Source organism: Thecamonas trahens (assembly GCF_000142905.1).
Source record: "Thecamonas trahens ATCC 50062 unplaced genomic scaffold supercont1.40, whole genome shotgun sequence".
NCBI classification, from domain to species: domain Eukaryota; order Apusomonadida; family Apusomonadidae; genus Thecamonas; species Thecamonas trahens.
This window is the reverse complement of record NW_013657640.1, coordinates 145,395-164,677: the sequence shown is the minus strand read 5'-3', so window position 1 is coordinate 164,677 and position 19,283 is coordinate 145,395. Positions and strand designations below refer to the sequence as shown.

The following is a 19,283-nucleotide window of genomic DNA, read 5'->3' as shown; positions in this document are numbered from 1 at the left end:
GGCATCTCGTGGGGGTGGGTGGATGGAATGGAATGTAGGTGGATGGGGTGGGGGGGGTGGGTGGATGGGGTGGATGGGCGTAGGATGACCGGGGTGGCCTGGTGTGGCTACCCACCTGCCAGGCTACCCACCTGCCTGGCTACCTTCCTCCCTGGCTACCTTCCTGCCTGGTGGACTCTTCTTCACGACTCCTCTCGCTACTGGTCTGGAATGGCAAGTGCCCGCAGACGGACGGATGGTCCAGGACATGGGGTGGCTGGGGTGGTGGTGGTGTTGGTGCTGGCGGTGGTGGTGGTGGCGTTGGTGGTGACTGCGGTGGGAGCCGACGAGGAGGTCGGCGGCTGGTGGGACGGCGGACTGGCCGACGAGGCTGGAGGACCGCATTGGGGCGGACGGGTGGGCAAGCGGGCGGCAGGGGCTCGGCCTGGTACGCTGCAGGCGGTGGTGGTCTTCACCCGGCATGGCGACCGGACGCCGGTCCATGCGCTGCCCGAGGATGACAATGAGTGGCCGCAGGGCCGCGGTCAGCTGACCGGGCGCGGCATGGCGCAGCACGTGGCGCTGGGCCAGCGGCTAAGGGCCAACTACTCGGCGCTGCTAGCCATGGAGACGTACTCGGTCTTTGACGTCTACGCCCGTGCCACCGCTGTCGATCGGACCATCCAGTCGGCGCAGGCGCTGCTAGCCGGGCTCTTCCCGGCCGGGACCGGCCCGGCCGACTCGCCGGAGCGGGTGCAGTACGTGCCGATCCACTCGCGACCGGTGGTCTACGACACGCTGCTCCGCGGGTACAACAACTGTCCCGAGTTTGACGCACTGGAGAAGGCGCGCCAGAGCTCGCCAGAGTTTGTGGCCAAGGCTGCGGACGTGGCAACGCTGGCCGAGACGCTGGCTGAGCTCGCCGGCGAAGAGGTGACGCTCGGCAAGTGGTACCTGATCTACGACCCACTCTTCTGTGCGTGGTCGCACGGCAAGCCGCTGCTCAACGGCAAGGTCACGCTCCCGATGCTCGACGACATCATTGCCACGGCCGACTGGGTCACGGCTCATACCTTTTCGCACGACAAGGCCGGCAAGCTGGCTGGTGGCAACATGGTGGCCACTCTCCGCGACTTGTTCCAGGCCTACGTGGCGCCGCCGCCGCCACCGCCGGCCGCTGCTTCCGAGGGCTTTACAGCCTCGCCATCGCCGTCGATCGGCCCTGGCGAGCTGCCCGCCGACCTCCGCAAGTTCTACCTGCTCTCTGCCCACGACACAACGCTGGCGTCGCTCCTGGCAGCGCTTCCAGTCACCGAAGCCGGTGGCATTCCGCCGTACGCCTCGTCAGTCGTCTTTGAGCTGCACATAACCGATACTGGGGCGGCGTACGTCTCGGCGTTTTACAATGACGCCCCGCTGGTCTTTTCCGGCGGCATCTGCGTCAGCGCCGCGAGCGTGGCGCTGGACACCCGGAGCGACGCGTGCATCGTACCGCTGGACGCGTTCCTCGACGCTACTCGTGATTCATTCTACGACGATTGGGACGCGGCATGCGGGCGGGAGACAGCCTCGTCGCCGAGCCCGGCGCCTGCGGCCGGGCCGACAGATGCCGGCACGGTGGCTATCATCCTGCTGCTGGTGTGCGGCGTGATTGGGTGCGTTGCTGGTGGCGGGTACTGGTACCACAGGCGCGGCTCCAGCCGGTACCACCACATGCTCGGCGACGATCTGTTTACGCCCGACGCACTGGCGGTGCTGGAGCCTGGTGGGCGGCGGGGAGCCGGCTCGTGCTCGTCGTGCTCGTCGGACGGACACAACTCCTTTGCGCCCGGCGACGAGCTCTGACGCCGAGGTGTTACAGCGGAGCCGATGCACCAGGCGCTGCCACGGCCGCGCGTGCGTACTCGATGCGCCAGCGCGAGGCTGCAGACTGGTAGTTGAGGCGGATTGGCACCAACGCAGTCGTGCGAAGGAACCAGAGCAGGTCCATGACTGTCTTTTGCGCCGGCAGCGAAGGCGTGTCCCGAGGCTTGCCCGCAAGCGCGCGGTCGACTTTGCGCCATGCTCGCGGCGAGAGGCGCATCATAAACGAGGTACCGAGCTCGTCGAGCATCGACGCCAGTGAGTCAAGGGTGTTGTACGTAAAGGCCATAGCCAAAACGTAGAGCTGTGGCAGTTCGAGGGCGTCGGCAGCGCGAGCAACATCGTACGGCTCGTGCTCGAGTGCGTCGGAGAGGGCGGCGCAGGCGGCGCGGACCGACGGCTGCAGCGCGTAGTGAAGCGCAGCAGATGCAGCAGAGATAGAAACGTGCGCAACGATGGAGCAGCGTGGAGGGACAACGCCTGAGCGGGCAAGTCGCGGGATGCAGGCGAGCGCAAGAGGCGCGGCGGCGGCGAGCGTGGCGGGCTCGGGCTCGGTGAGCACAACCAGCGCGAGGTCGCCAGGCTCGTCGGGCGCAGGACCAACGAGGGCAATGCCATCGTGCGCGAGGTGTAGCTCTGGCGGTGGTGGCCAGGCGGCAGCAACCGCGAGCTCGGCGTCGAGACCAGCATCGATCTTGGGGAGAAGGGCGCGGACGGCGCCGGTCCACTCGGCAAATGCCGCCAGCTGAGCCTGGATAGCTGGGGTATAGTGCGTGGTCCGCGGAAGCTGTGGCTCCATCAGCGGCATGGCCACAATGAGTGCGTCGGTGACAACGTCCGACGCCACCTCGAGCGCAAGATCGTCGGTCCACAGCTGCAGCTCTTCAACCAGCGCGGCATGAAGAGCGCGCTCGTAAAGCAGAATGTCAGCTGCACAGAAGGCAGTGACCTCGCCCACATACTCGGCATAGCACTCCTGGGTCCCGGCCTCAATGGCCTCCTGCATGATGTAGGTGTCAAAGGCGAGGAAGGCCGAAAAGTCATCCGTGAGCTCCGATACACAGCAGTCAACGGCGTCTTCAAAGACTAGCTCATCCCAGGCCTCCATTCCCGCCTCAAGGCCGAGATCATCAGTAAGCTGCTCCACGAGCTCGGCGAATGCGGCCTCGATAAGGCGCTCGTGGTGCAGGGCGGCGTCAGCGACAATGGCACAGACGCCATCGACGAGCTCGTCAACAACCTCGCGCCCGGCAAGATCAACGTCCAGCGCGTGCTCAGCGCTGGCAAGAAGTGCAGTCGTCACCGCAGCATCAAAGATCTCATCAGCGAGTCCATGGCTGGCGGCGTCGACATCGCGAGCGTGGTCAAGGGCAGCGGCGGCGACGAGTGAACTATCATGATCGATGACGTCTGCAGCAAGGTCAGCAATAACGGTGTCCAGAGCGGCGTCCAGAGCGGCAGCGTGTTCAGATACAGCTTCTGCAGCAAGCATGGAGAGCAATACAGCGACTCCATCTGTAATCACATTGTCCACAATCTCAGCGGCCGCGTTGGCCTCGTTGACGGCCGAAGAATGGACGGCGGCAGCCACAGCGGCGGCAGCGTCGGTGACAAGATCTTCGACGACTGAAGAGGCGTCAGCGACGAGCAGCACATCGCGGGTGATGTTGTGGGACAATTCGGTAGTGACAGCGTCAATGGTGGCGTCAGCGAGTTCTTGGGTGACCTCTTCAGCCACAATTTTGTACAGGCGGGCAGCGGCAGCAGGCGGCGGCGAGTCCGGAGGAGGTGGCAGCCGGGCATTGGCAGCCGGGCATCAGGCGATGATTGGGCAACAGGCGGCGGTGAGTCCGGAGGTGGTATCGGCCGGGCATCAGGCGATGGTTGGGCAACAGGCGGCGGCGAGTCCGGAGGTGGTGGCGGCCGGGCATCAGGCGGCGGCGAGTTCGGAGGCGGCGATGCTTGTTCAACAGGCGGCGGTGAGTTCGGAGGCGGCGATGGTTGGACAGCAGGTGGCGGCGAGTCCGGAGGAGGTGGCGGCCGGGCATCAGGCGGCGGTGAGTTCAGCAGGCGGCGGCGAGTCCGGAGGTGGTGGCGGCCGGGCATCAGACGGCGGCGAGTTCGGAGGCGGCGATGGTTGGACAGCAGGTGGCGGCGAGTCCGGAGGAGGTGGCGGCCGGGCATCAGGCGATGATTGGGCATCAGGCGGCGGCGAGTCCGGAGGCGACGATGATTGGGCAACAGGCGGCGGCGAGTCCGGAGGAGGTGGCGGCCGGGCATCAGGCGGCGGTGAGTCCGGAGGCGGCGATGGTTGGACAGCAGGCGGCGGTGAGTCCGGAGGAGGTGGCGACCGGGCATCAGGCGATGGTTGGGCAGCAGGCGGCGGCGAGTCCGAAGGTGGTGGCGGCCGGGCATCAGACGGCGGCGAGTTCGGAGGCGGCGATGGTTGGACAGCAGGTGGCGGCGAGTCCGGAGGAGGTGGCGGCCGGGCATCAGGCGATGATTGGGCATCAGGCGGCGGCGAGTCCGGAGGAGGTGGCGGCCGGGCATTAGGCGGCGGTGAGTCCGGAGGCGGCGATGGTTGGACAGCAGGTGGCGGCGAGTCCGGAGGAGGTGGCGGCCGGGCATCAGACGGCGGCGAGTTCGGAGGCGGCGATGGTTGGACAGCAGGTGGCGGCGAGTCCGGAGGAGGTGGCGGCCGGGCATCAGGCGATGATTGGGCATCAGGCGGCGGCGAGTCCGGAGGCGACGATGATTGGGCAACAGGCGGCGGCGAGTCCGGAGGAGGTGGCGGCCGGGCATCAGGCGGCGGTGAGTCCGGAGGCGGCGATGGTTGGACAGCAGGCGGCGGTGAGTCCGGAGGAGGTGGCGGCCGGGCATCAGGCGATGATTGGGCATCAGGCGGCGGCGAGTCCGGAGGAGGTGGCGGCCGGGCATTAGGCGGCGGTGAGTTCGGAGGCGGCGATGGTTGGACAGCAGGTGGCGGCGAGTCCGGAGGAGGTGGCGGCCGGGCATCAGGCGATGATTGGGCATCAGGCGGCGGCGAGTCCGGAGGAGGTGGCGGCCGGGCATTAGGCGGCGGTGAGTCCGGAGGCGGCGATGGTTGGACAGCAGGTGGCGGCGAGTCCGGAGGTGGTGGCGGCCGGGCATCAGGCGATGATTGGGCATCAGGCGGCGGTGAGTCCGGAGGTGGTGGCGGCCGGGCATCAGGCGATGGTTGGGCAGCAGGCGGCGGCGAGTCCAGAGGCGGCGGCGGCTTCCTCGCCACGTCGGCCTCGCCATGCACACCGCCACTACTCGAGTCACCGTCTAGCAGTCCCCAGTCCCCGGCCAGCAGCCTCACCTCGTCATTGTCGGTGGCACTCGAATCAAGCTCGTCCATGCCCGCCCCGCCCAGGCCCGCCCTGCTACCGCCGAGTCCGAGTCAGGTGGCTGGCCCAATGGCACCCGGCCAAGGCCCGCCCCGCCGGCGACGAGAGTGCACGGCCTTCCCGCCACACGCGGCTCAACCACAGCCATCACCCTCCCCCGGTGGTCGATCAACACACGTCCCAGAGCCTGCACATGGAACGATCATCACATGTCCAGCACCCCCACCGATGATTATTCCATCCCGGGGGTGTGCATGGTGCGATGAGTCCCCAGAGACGATCATCGACATCGACAGCATCTGTATGATGCCACTCTCCCCGTCGATCATACCATTCATCATCCATCACACAGCAACTGCCTTCCTCCCCCCCCCCCTTCCCCTCCCCCTCCCCTGCCACTGGCCGCCTTTCACCGGCTGGTCGTCCATCGGCAATGGCTCTGGCGAAAGCGGTGCCATCACCAGCCGTACCTCCCTTTGCCCCACCTCTCCGTTGCCACGGCCACATGGGCAAGTCGTATGAGCGCCTCCATGGCGAGGAGGACGGAAAGGCTGGCCAGCCCCTTTTGCGCAAGGCGCCACGTGACAAGGTAAGGGGATGCGGGAGATGGAGGGGAGGGGAGGGGAGGGGAGGGGAGGGGGAAGGGGGAGGGGAAGCGGCGACGTAGCATCCACGCCCGCAGTGACGGCCATGTGACCTGGGGAAGGGGGTCAGGGGAGGGGAGGGATGGGACTCATGGGCTGGTGAGGGATGGATGACGGACGGATGGAACGGACGGGCGGACGGATGGAGGAGGGTAGTACCATCTGGTGTGGCTGGCGATGGTCATTCTGGGTACGGGCGTGCTGATGGCCTGGAACTCGTTCATCTCGGCCTTTGACTACTTCTCGGAGCGATTCGGCAACAACATCGAGTTCCGCATCTCGTGCGCCTTCAACTATCCCTCGCTCATCATGCTGTTTGTCTCGGTCCGTTACGCCGCCTCATGGTCGGTCTCGACTCGTATCGCCGCCACGTACTCCATCTCGCTAGTCATGCTCGTCGTCACACCCTGCCTCTCGCTGCTCGGCCTCTCCTACGACGTCGAGCTCTGGCTCACTCTCTTCGCTGTCTTTATCACGGGTGTCTGCACCGGAGTGGTCTTTGGCACCGTCTTGGGATTTGCCTCGCTCTTCCCCTCGTCGTACATCACCGCCGCCATGTCGGGCATCGGCCTCTCCGGAATCGTCGCCGCTGCCCTCCGTATCGTCACCAAGGCCTCGCTGCCCAACACCGAGAAGGGCCTGCGCGAGTCGACGTTTATCTATTTTTCACTCGCCGGTCTTGTCCTGGCTGTCTGCATCACCCTGTACTTTGCCATGCTCCGCCACCCGTTTGTCAAGTACCACATCGTGGCCCAGTCGCAGCCGCCTGCGCTGGATGCCACAGACGTCACTACCGCCGACTCTCAGGCACTGAGCCCTCGCCCGCAGCTAGACGTCTACTCGGACGGTGTCATCGTCTGCCGCACAGACCCGTCCGTCGTCGAAGTCTTCTCCAAGCTCTGGAAGGAGGGACTCGGCGTTTACATTGTCTTTGTCGTCACCCTCTCCATGTTCCCGGGCGTCACCTCGCAGATCAAGCCCAAGGACCCCAACTTTCTCAGTTCGGGTTGGTACCAGGTCCTCCTCACTTCCGAGTTTATGCTCTTTGACTATATCGGCCGCACTTCGCCGCGCTTCATCCGCCTCTTCTCGCCACGGACCCTGCTCATCCCCATCCTCTGCCGCCTCGCCTTTGTCCCGCTCTTCCTCCTCGCTGCCGGCACCTTTACCGAGCCGTACTTTACCAGCTGGGCCGGCTACCCGTTTCTTTTCATGGCCTTCTTTGCCCTCTCCAACGGCTACTGTGGCACGCTGGCGATGATGTATGGGCCCGACGAGCTCGAGCCGTACGAGAAGGAGAACGGTGGCATCCAGATGAGCTTCCTCCTCAACGCTGGCGTCCTCTCTGGCGTCAACATTGCTCTCGCGTTTACCGGCTAATCCAATCAACCTTTGCCTCTCGCTCCTCCACACAAACGATCCCCAACTGCCACTCTCATCGTGTTGTCTTGTTTATCTCTGACCGCCGCCGCTCATCGCGGCCACCGCTCCTCACGCCGGGTTTGCGTCAGGTGCCTTTCCGGGGGAAACTACGACGCCAGTCGCCCTCTGGTTGCTGCTGGCATCGGCTGGCATCGCACTAACCTCCTGAATGGCATTATTATCCACCCAGATTCTCCGAGTAGGCAAAGGCCGGGCCTGAGGTTGCGGTCTGTGTCGGGGTTGCGGCCGGGGACGACGACGCCGACGACGATGGGGCAAACGGGTTGACAGTGGCATAGCTGATAGGCCTGGGCGTTGGGCTGAGTTGAGTGCGGAGGTGCGAGACGGTGCGGAACAGGTCACGAACTGAGGGTCGGTCTTCGGGCTCGTGGGCCATACAGGCTTGAATGAGATCAACGACGGGCGGAGGGATGTCAGCTGCGTGGCCATCGAGGTCGAGGGTGAGTGAGCCACTGGAGACACCGGCTGCAACCTGCAGCGGAGTGAGGCCGGCGTACGGCTCAGTTTGGGTGAAGATCTCAAAGAGAAGCACGCCGAACGACCAGACGTCCGACTTGGCCGAGTACTTGCGATGTGTGATGGCCTCGACCGCCATCCACTTGACCGGGCCGACAACGGACGCGGTGTAGTTGTCGCCGGCGCCTGACGCGTCGCGGCTCATGCCAAAGTCGGTGAGGAGTGGCGTGACTGTGGCTGCCGGGCCATGGCCGCCGACCGAGACAAGGATGTTGCGGGCGGCAAGATCGCGGTGGACAATCGACTCGGCTGAGAGATGCAGGAGGCCGGCGGCAATGCCGACTGCCACGCCAAGCTTCTTCTCGACGTTCCACACAAAGCCCGAGGTTGGATGGAGGAGAGCGAGGAGGGTGCCGCCAGGCACAAACGAAGAGACGATGCAGAGCTCGTTCTCGCCGGCCTTGCACACCCCGAGAAACTGGACAACATTGGGGTGTGGTGGGAGGAGGCGCATGAGCTTGGCCTCGGCCTTGAACTCTGCCACGGCGTCGGAAGCCAACGAATCGACCTTGATGGTCTTGATGGCCACGTCGCCGCCGCGCCAGGTACCGCGATGGACCACTCCAAACGCGCCTGATCCGACCAACTCGCCGCGCTGCAGCTCGCTGGCCGCAATGCTGTACGAGCTGTTGTCGTCGGCGCCGTCGGCAACTCCGGCACCATCGGCCGCCGACGACTCGACACTACTTGCCGAGCCTGCTCCGGGCTCTGGAGGCGGCGCAGCGTACGCAGATCCCGCCAAAGCCACCGACGCGAGTGAGGCATAGTTGGGATCGTGAAACGACGGCGGCGGCGGTGCTGAAGCTGAGGCGGTAGCAGACTTCTCGGATTCCCGGATAACGGCGGGAGGGGCGGCGTTTCGTCGGCAACGACCGGTGAGGTGGACGGCGCAGCCGACGACGATGCGCCGCCAGACTCCAACTCTAGCGATGACCTTCGCTCCGGAAGCGCAGCAGGCGGCGGCGGCGGAGCGGCACCAGTGAGTGTGGCGGAGAGAACATATTTGGAGGAGGGTGGGAAGACGTTTGTACCCCAGACGCCAACAAACCAGCGGCCCTGCTGGAGCGGCACGCCGTTGTTCTTGTTGATGGCGATCGAGTAGACGTGCTTGCCGGCCTTGGTGCCGGCAAAGTCGTACGAGGTCAAATGAGAGGGTTGCGAGGCTTTGCGAAGGCGAAGGGCCAGCGTGGCCTTGGACGTTCCACGAAGAACGATTTCGAGGCGGGCCTCGTGAGTGAGGGCGGGAACGTCGATAAAGTACATGTGCCACGACTTGAGGCCGACTTTGCGTTCTGGCAGGACGGTGCCGTCGAGCGGCAGCGGGTCGACGCCCGGTGGCGGAGCGAGGACAACTGACGGCGGTGCCTTGGCGGCGATGAGGCGGAGCGGAGTGCCAAAGGGGTAGCCTTAAGCGCGCCGCCGTCAAGCGCGTTCGGAGCGAGAACCGAGAGGCCGACACCGGCATGGACGTCAGGCCCAGACGCCGGATGGATGACAGCGACAACGGCGTATTCGTTGCGGAGGAGCGGGCCGGTGACGGTCGCCCACAATGCCGGCGGCAGCGGGATGCCGATCTCGATGGTGAGGGGAGTGTACGGCTGTGCACCTGGACGCGACGAGGTGAAAATGACCAGCGACTTTTGGCCCGACTCGGGCGGCGAGCGGCGTGTTCCCGAGATGGTCTGGACAATCTGAAAGGTGACCGAGGAGATGGGCATGGGCGAGTTGTTGGCGACGTGGAGATGAGCCATAACGGTCTCGCCCGGGACAGCAGCATTGCGATCAAGCGAGAGGGTGGCAGTGTAGGCGCCACCGCCGGCAACCGGCTGCGAGGCAACGCCTTGGGCCGGGCAACAACCGAGGTGAAGAGCGGTGCGACAACAAAGTCGCGCTGTGGCGAGCCTACGTTAAACTTGAGACCCTTGCGGGTGAGCATGGCCTTGAGCCAGTAGCGGACCGAGCCGGTGATGGGCGTCCCAGTCCCGCCCTGTGGCACCTCCAGCGAGCCCTGGGTATCGACTGGAAGGGCAAAGGCAAACGGAAAGTGATAGACGCCATGTGAGTCGAATGAGCCGCCCTTGGCATCGAGTGCGATGCGGAGGGTGACGACCGGCGCCGAGTCGCTGACAGTCACGGTCACCTGGCGCATCTCGTAGCCCGGCTCGCAGACGGTCGATCCGTAGTGTGACGAGCCATGCGAAGCTGCTCCATCCTCAATCACCATCTGGGTCTGCCCGCCCGAGTGGGTGATGACAAACCGGTCGCCGCCGTAGCCACTGTCGCTGCGAGAGTGGGAGTGGTGGCCGTGGCCGTGGCTGTGGCTGCGGTGGGAATGATGATGACTGTGGTTGTGGCCATGGCCAAACGGATCGATGGCAACCTTCTGCATCTCCTGGCGCTGCCACTCGACATGCTCCGCCGAGTGGACCGCCAGCTCGAGGCTCTTGAAGGCCGTAGCGTCGGCACGTGCTGAGCAGTCCACCACCACCACACCATGGACGGCCTCACCGCCGAGGTAAATCCTGACGGCTTATCCAGCTCGATGCGGATGGCAACAGACATGATGCGCCCACTTGGGAAGGGGGGGGGGGGAGGGAGGAGGGAGGGGGGGGAAGGCGGGGTGGGGGGTGGGGTGGTGACTTTGTGGTCCACCCGCCAGGCAATGTGTCAAGGGAAAAGGAAAGACCTGTGGGTTTGGGGTTTGGTCGTCTTCCGGTTGGCTGGCTGGCTGGCTGGCTGGTGGTGGCGGGTGATCGATCGGGGCTGGCCGAAGTGGAGACGGGCAGGCAGGAGGGTGAGGCGGTGAGAGTGGGGGTGAGCACCATCCGTCTCACCAACCCGCAACAAGAGTACGGTGTGAGTGGGGGAGGGGAGGGAAGGGGAGGGGAAGGGGGAGAGGGGGGTGGGCGTTGGGGGGGGGTGGGGGTGGGGAGGTGCCTGTGCTGTGGAGGGAAGGACGGGGAGGGGAAGGTGGCTTTCTTCCTTGTTCCACTCGGATGATTTTTCTTTCCATTGGTGGCGCAGAAAAACAAAAGGGGGGGGGGGGGGGGGGCGGGAAAGGGAAGGGGGAAAGGGACGGGGGAAAGGGACAGAGAGGGAAGGAGGGAGCAAGGCAATGAACTCACGAAGCAGACTGTGTTGTGGGTGGTCGTGAGTAGTGTCGCTCATTCGCATCCGGCCGTATTCGTATGTGACGGTGGAGGACAACAACACGAATGTGCAGCGGCTGGTGGTTGGCCCAGCGACGTTCACCAAGAAGGCACATGAGACCGTGGTGGATGGCCCGCTGGCGATGATTGTCCTGCCGCCGGCGTCGTACTGCGTGGTGGCCAATCCTGTGGAGCGTGATGACGCCGGGCAGCCTGTGATTGACGAGCACGGGGTTTACGTGTGCGTGTGGGGTGACGAGGAGGTGCGGCTTGCGGCCGACTTTCCGGACCCGTTCCCGCTGTACCCGGGCGAGGCACTTGTGCTGGGCGTGACGCCGCTGCGCGTGATTGAGGACGGCGCTGCGCTGCGGGTGCGTGCGGAGCGCGAGGTGAAGGACGAGGGTGGGGTGACGCGTGCTGCGGGCGAGCAGTGGCTGGTCAAGGGCCCGCGGACGTATCTGCCGTCGCGGGTGGTGACGGTGCTGGAGGAGGTGCACTCTGTAGTGGTGCTCGAGACCCAGGCGCTGCGGCTGCGGGCGACGGAGGACTTTACCGAGCCGGATGGAACGGCGCGGCTTGCTGGCTCCGAGTGGATTGTGCGGCAGCCGGGGCGATACCTGTGCCGGGTAACGGAGGAGCTTGTCGAGGTGCAGGAGCTGCATGTCCTGACCGAGACGACGGGCCTTCACCTGCGCGCAACGCAAGCCTTCACCGATGTCTACGGCATCGAGCGCAAGGTCGGCGACGAGTGGCTGGTGACGCTTGCCGAGGCGCCGACGCACATGCTCGGGGTCTTTGAGCAGCTGGTGACGCCTGTGACGGCGATCTCGCTCTCAAACACCGACTACTGCGTCATTGTGGATCCTGTGGACGCGTCGACCGGCAAGAACGTGCTGGGAACCAAGACCATGGTCCGAGGGCCCAAGACGTTCTTCCTGCAGCCCGGCGAGCGGCTGCTTGCCGGCAAGCAGACGGCGCACCTGCTGTCGAAGCAGGACGCGCTAGTGCTGCGGTGTGTCGAGGCGTACGTGGACGACGAGGGCGTGGCGCGGGAGCCGGGTGAGCGGTGGATGGTCTTTGGGCCGCGCGACTACTACCCAGCACCGCAATGCAGTGTGGCGGCGCAGCGGTGGCTCATTCCGCTCGACAAGAACGAGGGCGTGTACGTCCGCAACATGACGACCGGCAAGGTGCGCGCCGAGATCGGCGCGTCGTACATGCTGCAGGCCGACGAGGAGCTGTGGGAGAAGGAGCTGCCTGCCGACATGGAGGCGCTCATCAACGGTGAGACGCCGTTCACCGACACCCCGGTCGAGCTTGCTGCCGGCTCAAACGTGCTGTTCTCCTCGTCTGCAAGCCGCACGCCGGGCCTGCAGTCGACGATCCTCAACCTTGCGTCGACCGGCTCGCGGGCGGCTGGCCTGACAGGCATGCAGCGGCGCGAAAAGTGGCGGGTTGTCACCTACCGTGTCCCGCACAACGCAGCGGTCCAGATCTTTGACTACAAGACCAAGGATGCCCGGGTGGTGTTTGGCCCAGAGCTGGTGCTTCTCCAGCCGAATGAGCACCTCACGGTCTTCTCGCTCTCGGGCGGGCGGCCGAAGCAGTCGAACGCCATCAAGTCGCTGCTCCTCTACCTTGGCCCGGACTTTATGATCGACGTCATCGTGGTGGAGACGTCGGACCATGCACGCCTCTCGCTTCAGCTCGGGTACAACTGGGAGTTCCGTGTCGACCGGTCGACGGAGGATTCGACCCGCAAGATCTTCTCGGTTGCCGACTTTGTGGGCGACGCGTGCAAGGCGCTCGGCTCGTCAATCCGCGGCACGGTGGCTTCGATTCCGTTCCAGGAGTTCCACGCCAACTCGGCACGTATCATCCGCGCAGCCGTCTTTGGCCTCGACGACAATGGCTCGGTCTGCGACGAGCGGGTCTTTCCGGCCAACGGCCTTGTCATCACCAACGTCGACATCCAGAACGTTGACCCCGTGGACCAGCGGACGCGGGACTCGCTGCAAAAGTCGGTCTCGCTCGCCATCGAGATCACCACCGACGCGCTCGAAGCGCGGGCGCGCAACGTCGCCAAGCGAGAGGAGCAGGACGCGCTTGGCGAGCTCGAGCAGCTCCGCATCCGCGACTCGTGCCTCTCCGAGGCTGCCAAGATCGAGCTTCTCCGGCTGCAGGCCGAGTGCGAGTCGATCAAGACGACGGGCAAGGCCAAGGCCGAGGCCAAGGCCCAGGCCACCACCACCGTCATCGAGTGCGAGGCCAGTGTCGAGCAGGCCCAGCTCCGTGCAGACGCCGCAGACGTCGAGGCTGCCTTTGAGCTCAAGCGGCTGCAGGCCCACTACGCCGCCGAGCTCACCCACGTCGCCGCACTCAACAAGCTCGAGCTCGACAAGAAGGCCCAGCTGACCGAGATCGAGACCGGCAAGTTCAAGGCCATGATCGAGGCCATCACGCCCGAGGTCATCAAGGACATTGCCAAGGCCGGGCCCGAGATGCAGGCCAAGCTCCTGGGCTCGCTCGGCCTTTCGTCTGTCCTCCTCACCGACGGCAACTCGCCGGTCAACCTGTTCAACACCGCCAACGGCCTTGTCGGCTCTGCGCTTGCCGTCTCGGAGCAGGGTCAGTAGTTGGAGACGGCCGGCCCCTGGATGTAAAGTGATAAACGATGTCTTGCCGCAAGACATGCTCAGCACTGCTGAGCCTGTGGATTGAAATGAGGGAGGAGGGGAGCGAGCAACACTTGGCTCTGTCAGGCGTTCGGGGGGGAGGCATGGACGACGTGGACAAGTGCCTGGAGAAGCTCAAGCGGTGCGAGCTGCTGTCGCAGGCAACGATCAAGGACATCTGCACCCGGGTCATTGACGTCCTTCTGGACGAGTCGAACGTGTGCGAGGTCGACGCGCCGGTGACTGTTGTGGGTGACGTCCATGGGTAGGTTGAGGGTGGGGGAGGGGTGGGGGGGGGGGGGGGGGGGGGGGAGGGGGAGGGAGGGAGGGGCGAGGGGGGGGGGGAGGGGGATGGGGGGCGGTGGCCGTGGGCATTGTCGTGGGATAGCGGTGGGCAGAAGGTTGGTAGGTAGGGCGCAGAGGGGAGGGGAGGGGGGGAGGGGGGGCGGGTAGAAGAGACGGCTCGCCACTGACAGACAGCCGGGGTGCGACACAACAACACGGTAACGGTATCGCGGCTGGATACTGCAGTCAGTTCTACGATCTGCTGGAGATCTTCCAGATCGGCGGCGAGTGCCCCGATACGCGATACCTGTTTCTGGGCGACTACGTGGACCGCGGGCACTTTAACCTGGAGACGATCACGCTGCTGACGTGCCTCAAACTCCGGTGGCCGGACCGCATCACGCTGCTGCGCGGCAACCACGAGTCGCGGCAGATTACACAAGTGTACGGGTTCTACAAAGAGGTCGTGCAAAAGTACGGGTCGGCCGACGTTTGGTCGTACTTTTGCGAGGTCTTTGACTACCTCCCGCTCTCGGCCATCATTGCCGGCAAGATCTTCTGTGTCCACGGTGGGCTCTCGCCGGCGGTGCTCTCGGTTGACCAGATCAAGCTCATCGACCGCTTCCGCGAGCCGCCGTCCGAGGGCGTCTTTGCTGACCTGCTGTGGTCGGATCCGTCCGACCGTGACGGATTCAACCTCTCACAGCGCAACGCCGGCCATCTGTTCGGCAAAGACACCGTCGAGCGTTTCCTGCACGTCAACGGCCTCTCCACTGTCCTTCGCGCCCACCAGCTGTGCATGGAAGGCTACCAGATTCACTTTGACGGCTTGCTGGCCACCGTCTGGTCCGCGCCCAACTACTGCTACCGCTGCGGCAACGTGGCGTCCATCTGCGAGATCGACGCCTCGCTCAACCGCGAGTTCAACGTCTTCTCCGCTGCGCCCGAGGACCGCCGTGAGGTGCCGTCGGGCCAGGCCAAGCAGGTGCCCGATTACTTTCTTTGACTCTCAACAAGACACTGCCGTAAACAGGAGCCAGCAACACGGCTTGCGAGCGAGGCAGGGCTCGACCGGCTGCAGGCAGGAAACGAAAAAGCACTTTACCACTCCTCGACAGGCGGGATGATGCGCATCTTGCGGCCAACAAGCTTGTAGCGGGCAGCGAGCTTGACGGCGCGCTCGGTAGTGTGCGTCTCGGCTTCAAACTCCTCAAAGGCGTCGTTATGGGCAAAGAAGGCGTGGGCGCAGATACGATAGAGGCGGCGGGCGACCGACTGGAGGTTCGGCTTGGCGTCGGCCTCCTTGAGGTTGATGCGCGAGGGGAAGTACTTTTGCGAGTTGAGCAGCGCGGCGGCGCCCTCGAGCGTGTGGCACATGTAGTCGATGGCGGAGCACTCCTGCGGCTCCTTGTGGGCTGCGCAGAGGAACATCCACTCTTGAGTCGCCTTCATCTTGGGGCACGACTCGGGCGAGCACCCGCACTCTTCCAGCATGACTGCCAGATGCGAGAGCTCGAGTGTCAGCTGGCGCAGGTGCTCGTACTGCCACACCACCGACGACACGCCCTCGGGCGTCTCCACAATCTTGTCCACGTCTGCGGGGTCGCTCCGGATCAGCTGCTGCAGGTACTGCTGGACTTCAAGCGAGCCGGTCTGCTCCTCGAGCGGCGCGGCCTTCCATGCAAACAGTTCGTCGCGCTTGGTGCCCGGCACGTTGCGCTGCGCACCGTTGAGTGGTGTCTCTTCGGTGTAAGCCGCGAGCTTGCCCGGCCACAGCGCCTTCTCGTCCCACTCGTCGTCAGAGCCCGACTCGTCCGAGTCGACGCCAAACGGCGAGACACCGTCGTCAGAGTCCGAGCCTGCTCCCGTGGCCGCAAAGGTAATGCCCGATCCGCCTGCGGTCGGCGTCGACGGGCCCGCCGCCGTCCGCGGCATAAGCTTGATAGTCCCGGTCTGGTGGACCGGCGCGACCGGTGAGAACCCGTTACCGAGCGCCTGCAGCTCGCTCACCTTGCCTTCAAACTCGGTACTCGCGGGCTCGCCGTTGACATCCAGCGCCAGCGGCGGGCTCGGGTCGTCCTCCAGCAGCTCAAGAAGGTCCTCCTCGGGCACAAACTCGAAGAGCACCACCAGCGCAGTGATGTTGTCGGTCGAGCCGCGCGCGTACGCCGCCTTGACCAGGCACTCAACAGCAGCCTGCGGGTCGTACTGCGACGCCGCAAGGCTCGATGACACCTCGTCGACAGCCTCCTCGTGTGTCATCACGTCCCACACCCCATCGCATGCCAAAATGAGAAACTCATCCTGCGGCTCAATGAGCCACGTGGCTGCGTCCGGATCCGCCGTCAGCCCCGACGCTGTCCCGTCAGGCGTGTTTTTGAACAGGATATCGCCAAACGCCCGCGAGACTGCAATGTTGCACAGGTGCGGCGGGACCGACGGTAGCGCCACCCGCTTCTTGTACACCCGCCCGCCGGCAGCCACAATTCGCTCCTCCTCGGCCGGGTTCTTGGCCGGGTTGTGGATGACTGTCAGGTTGACAGGCATGCCATCACGCGAGAGCACAGCCTCAGAGTCGCCAACGTTGGCAACCACGAGCTTGTTGCCATGAATGAGGGCAGAGACGGCTGTCGCACCTGAATCAACGTTTTTGCTCTCGGCAAGCGAGATGAACCGCGACTCGGCGAGCGCGTACGCTTCGCGGAGACTGGTCTCCATCGCCTGCAGCTCCTCGGCCTGCGACGGGAGGCTCTCCGGGTCAACCTCCTTGGTCCGGATCGCCAGCTCGGGCATCGTCTCCAACACTGCGGGGAACATGTTCTGTGAGAGATACAGCGCGCACGCGTCGCCGCCGTGGCCGTCAAAGACTGAGAAAAAGCCCACCGCAGGGCCGCCCTGCGTCTCGGCCGTCTCTAGTTTTTGCGACGCCTGCACCGCTGCAAAGTGCGCGTCCTCCATCGTCTTGCGCCGCCCGGTCAGCCCGTGCGCCCCGTACTTGAGCACAAGCACCAGGCCGTCCTCGTCGTACGAATCGTCCGACAGCTCCTCGTCCGAATCGTCGGCGTCCGAGTCCGGCAGCCCGTCGTCGTCGTCGTCGTCGCCACCGTCGTCGTCGCCGTCGCCGTCGCCACCAGCGGCCGACGAGAACGAGATGCCGAGCACTGCTGAGCTCCCGTCGCCGTCGCGGCCATCACCGCCGTCGCCGTCGTCCGACTCGGTAGCGTCGTCGTCGGACGACAGCGGGTCCGACGACGAGTCGTCCTCGTCAGCCACATGCGCCACGACGCCTTCGTCCGAGTCCGAGTCATCCAGGGGCTCTGCAGCCGCAAACGAGATGCCCAGTGTCTGGTCCGCCATGCTGTGCGTGGGGGGGAGGGGGAGGGGGCGGTGGACGGGTGTGAGAGGGGTGGTCTGCCACCGGCAAAAATTCGTTGGAGGCTTCGGGGAAGGGGCGCAGGCAGGCACCGGCAACGGGCAGCGGGAGGCGGCAGGGCGTACCTGGGTGGGGGGGGTGGGGTGGAGGGGGCGGTTTTGGCGTGGGGGTGGGGGGGTGGGGGGTGGGGGGTGGGGGGTGGGAAGGGTGGAGTGGGGTGCCCGTGGGAGTGGGTGCGCCCGTGGTGGGGGGTGGCTGGCTGGCTGACTAGTTGGCTTGGCTGGCTGGCCGTCGTGGCGGAGCGGCACGACCGATTGGCCCCGGATCGATGGCAGCTGGCTGGGCCGCGCGGCCTGTCTGACGGCGGAAGAGTGTTTGCAGTTGGAAACTATGAAATATCACCGGATGAGTGTGAAGCGGTCGAGGATGTGGCTGGGGCCGCCGGGGTAGCTGGAGTGGGCGGCGCGATGAAGGGTCCACTCGAGCGCAGTGGCGTTTGTGGAGACGACGCCGTAGCCGTACACGATGTCGTCGCCGAGCTTGTGGATGCGAACGGCGGACCAAGGTGGAATGGGGACGACCCACGAGTCTGGGTAGATGGCGCCGCCGGTACCGGCGACGATCCAGATGGGCGCGCCCGGGGCGTGGAAGACGGTCCCGTTGGCGGCGCCGTGCGAGGTGACGGCGCCCGACGGGAGCGTCGGCAGCGTCCGCTCGTACACGTGACAATGGCCCGAGACAACAAGATCAACACCGGCCGCAGCCGCAAGTCGGCCGACAGAGTCAACTAGCGGTGCGCCGGGGATGTGGGCGGTGTGCTCAAAGGCGTCCGAGGCAAGAAACGGACGGTGCGAGACGAGGACAAGCCACGGGGTGCGGCGGCGGTCAACAGCCTTGAGATCGGCGGCGAGCCAGGCGTATTGCGGCGTGCCCGGTAGGTATGGGTGCTCAGTCGACATCGAGGTGACATGGATGTTGCCGACCTCGTACGAGTACCAGAAGTGGCGGTTGGCGCCAGGAGTGAGGACGGCTCCCGGAGCCGAGAAGCGCTTGACGTAGGCCTCAAAGTCGTAGTACTCCTCGTGGTTGCCGACCGAAACCATGAGCGGCACCTGGACTGCGGCGTCTTGCATCTGGCGGCCAAACATGTCCCAGATCGGTTGCCAAGCATCGTGGGCGCCCATGCCGGCGTACGCCAAGTCGCCGACAATGTGCATAGCGTTCCAGGCCCCATCCGCGCGACGGGCCGCGGCAGCCACATCGGCGGCAACACGCCAGCCGTCAGGAATGACCGTCCCCATGTCACCCCACAGTGCGAGCGTGGTTGCCGTCTCCATTCCGATCGCCGCCGGTAGCGCGACTGAAAAGACCGGCGACCAGCAGGCGGTGGGGCAGGTGCCCGAGACCGCGTAGTAGACCGTCGTCCGTGGGGGCAGGTGGGAAGGAAAGACCATGTCTACGGTGTGAATGGTGCCGTGCCAGCCGCCGAGAATGCCAACGTCGTATGTCGATGCATTGGCCCGGGCGGTAGCAGCCAGGACGCCCGGCGCCGTGCCCCACGCAGCCTCTGCGCCTGCGCCCGCGCCACCAAAGGTGACCCACATGACGCGGAGGGCATGCGGGAAGCCGGTGAGCGCAACGTGGACTTGTTCCGGCTCGCCAGTTGTCCCTGCACCAGCAAGCCAGTCTCCAGACCCCAGCGATGACGTAGTGCGCGCACCGGACGCCTCTGCTGCCGCCGCTGCCCCTGCAGCCGCCGCAGCCGCCGCAGCTTCCACCTGTGCAGCATACTCCACAGCATCAGTAGTCCCCAGCGAGTGCCTGGCGCCTGCAGCGGGTGGCGGGCTGGCCATAGCGAGCACGAGGCAGACTACAGCCATAGCCACGGCCGCCAGCAGCGGGTGGATGGGTGGCATGGAGGATGGAGAGGGCTGGGCGAGGGGAAGGGAGAGGGAGGGGTCTGTCGGTGGTGGCTGACGTTCTGG

At 65.4% G+C, this 19,283-nt stretch overlaps 8 protein-coding genes across 8 annotated transcripts in view; 4 read left to right on the top strand and 4 right to left on the bottom strand.

Moving 5' to 3' along the window:
- Positions 1-84: 84 nt before the first annotated feature.
- Positions 85-1,824, top strand: AMSG_08370 (lysosomal acid phosphatase; the record flags this gene model as incomplete). Its single annotated transcript, XM_013899986.1, has 2 exons — positions 85-103; positions 323-1,824. 2 exons carry the CDS (start codon positions 85-87, stop codon positions 1,822-1,824), a joined length of 1,521 nt encoding a protein of 506 aa, XP_013755440.1.
- On the bottom strand, positions 1,697-5,224 carry AMSG_08369 (uncharacterized protein; the record flags this gene model as incomplete). Its single annotated transcript, XM_013899985.1, has 2 exons — positions 1,697-3,568; positions 3,986-5,224. 2 exons carry the CDS (start codon positions 5,222-5,224, stop codon positions 1,835-1,837), a joined length of 2,973 nt encoding a protein of 990 aa, XP_013755439.1. The 3' UTR covers positions 1,697-1,834.
- Positions 5,225-5,701: 477 nt separating this feature from the next.
- On the top strand, positions 5,702-8,388 carry AMSG_08368 (equilibrative nucleoside transporter). The gene is made up of 2 exons (XM_013899984.1): positions 5,702-5,802; positions 6,014-8,388. Exons 1-2 carry the CDS (start codon positions 5,719-5,721, stop codon positions 7,235-7,237), a joined length of 1,308 nt encoding a protein of 435 aa, XP_013755438.1. The 5' UTR covers positions 5,702-5,718; the 3' UTR covers positions 7,238-8,388.
- AMSG_08367 (TKL protein kinase) lies at positions 7,300-10,040 on the bottom strand (the record flags this gene model as incomplete). The annotated part of the gene is made up of 4 exons (XM_013899983.1): positions 7,300-8,639; positions 8,690-9,181; positions 9,262-9,642; positions 9,672-10,040. The coding sequence occupies 4 exons, from the start codon at positions 10,038-10,040 to the stop codon at positions 7,458-7,460; spliced, it is 2,424 nt and encodes an 807-aa protein (XP_013755437.1). The 3' UTR covers positions 7,300-7,457.
- Positions 10,041-10,647: 607 nt separating this feature from the next.
- Positions 10,648-13,653, top strand: AMSG_08366 (major vault protein). The gene is made up of 2 exons (XM_013899982.1): positions 10,648-10,665; positions 10,975-13,653. Coding segments are annotated over exons 1-2 (2,628 nt in total). The 5' UTR covers positions 10,648-10,664; the 3' UTR covers positions 13,602-13,653.
- Positions 13,654-13,722: 69 nt separating this feature from the next.
- AMSG_08365 (serine/threonine protein phosphatase) lies at positions 13,723-15,038 on the top strand. Its single transcript, XM_013899981.1, has 2 exons — positions 13,723-13,905; positions 14,172-15,038. The coding sequence occupies exons 1-2, from the start codon at positions 13,745-13,747 to the stop codon at positions 14,929-14,931; spliced, it is 921 nt and encodes a 306-aa protein (XP_013755435.1). The 5' UTR covers positions 13,723-13,744; the 3' UTR covers positions 14,932-15,038.
- AMSG_08364 (protein phosphatase 2C) lies at positions 15,027-17,282 on the bottom strand (the record flags this gene model as incomplete). Its single annotated transcript, XM_013899980.1, has 1 exon — positions 15,027-17,282. The coding sequence occupies one exon, from the start codon at positions 17,280-17,282 to the stop codon at positions 15,027-15,029; it is 2,256 nt and encodes a 751-aa protein (XP_013755434.1).
- A 414-nt stretch (positions 17,283-17,696) lies between these two features.
- The window catches only part of AMSG_08363 (purple acid phosphatase 18), a gene marked incomplete at both ends in the record, with an annotated part of 1,841 nt that continues 254 nt past the window's right edge, over positions 17,697-19,283 (bottom strand). Inside the window, one exon of the mRNA XM_013899979.1 lies at positions 17,697-19,126. Coding sequence (XP_013755433.1) covers positions 17,697-19,126 — 1,430 coding nt within the window. The remainder of the gene's footprint in view (positions 19,127-19,283) is intronic.

What these genes read in the sequence shown, in the direction of transcription:
- AMSG_08365 (XM_013899981.1), top strand. Translation starts at nt 13,745, where the DNA reads ATGGACGACGTGGACAAGTGCCTGGAGAAGCTCAAGCGGTGCGAGCTG. An exon ending in GTTGTGGGTGACGTCCATGG is followed by an intron (nt 13,906 to 14,171) that starts GTAGGTTGAGGG and finishes TGGATACTGCAG; the next exon opens with TCAGTTCTACGATCTGCTGG.
- AMSG_08368 (XM_013899984.1), top strand. Translation starts at nt 5,719, where the DNA reads ATGGGCAAGTCGTATGAGCGCCTCCATGGCGAGGAGGACGGAAAGGCT. An exon ending in GCAAGGCGCCACGTGACAAG is followed by an intron (nt 5,803 to 6,013) that starts GTAAGGGGATGC and finishes GGAGGAGGGTAG; the next exon opens with TACCATCTGGTGTGGCTGGC.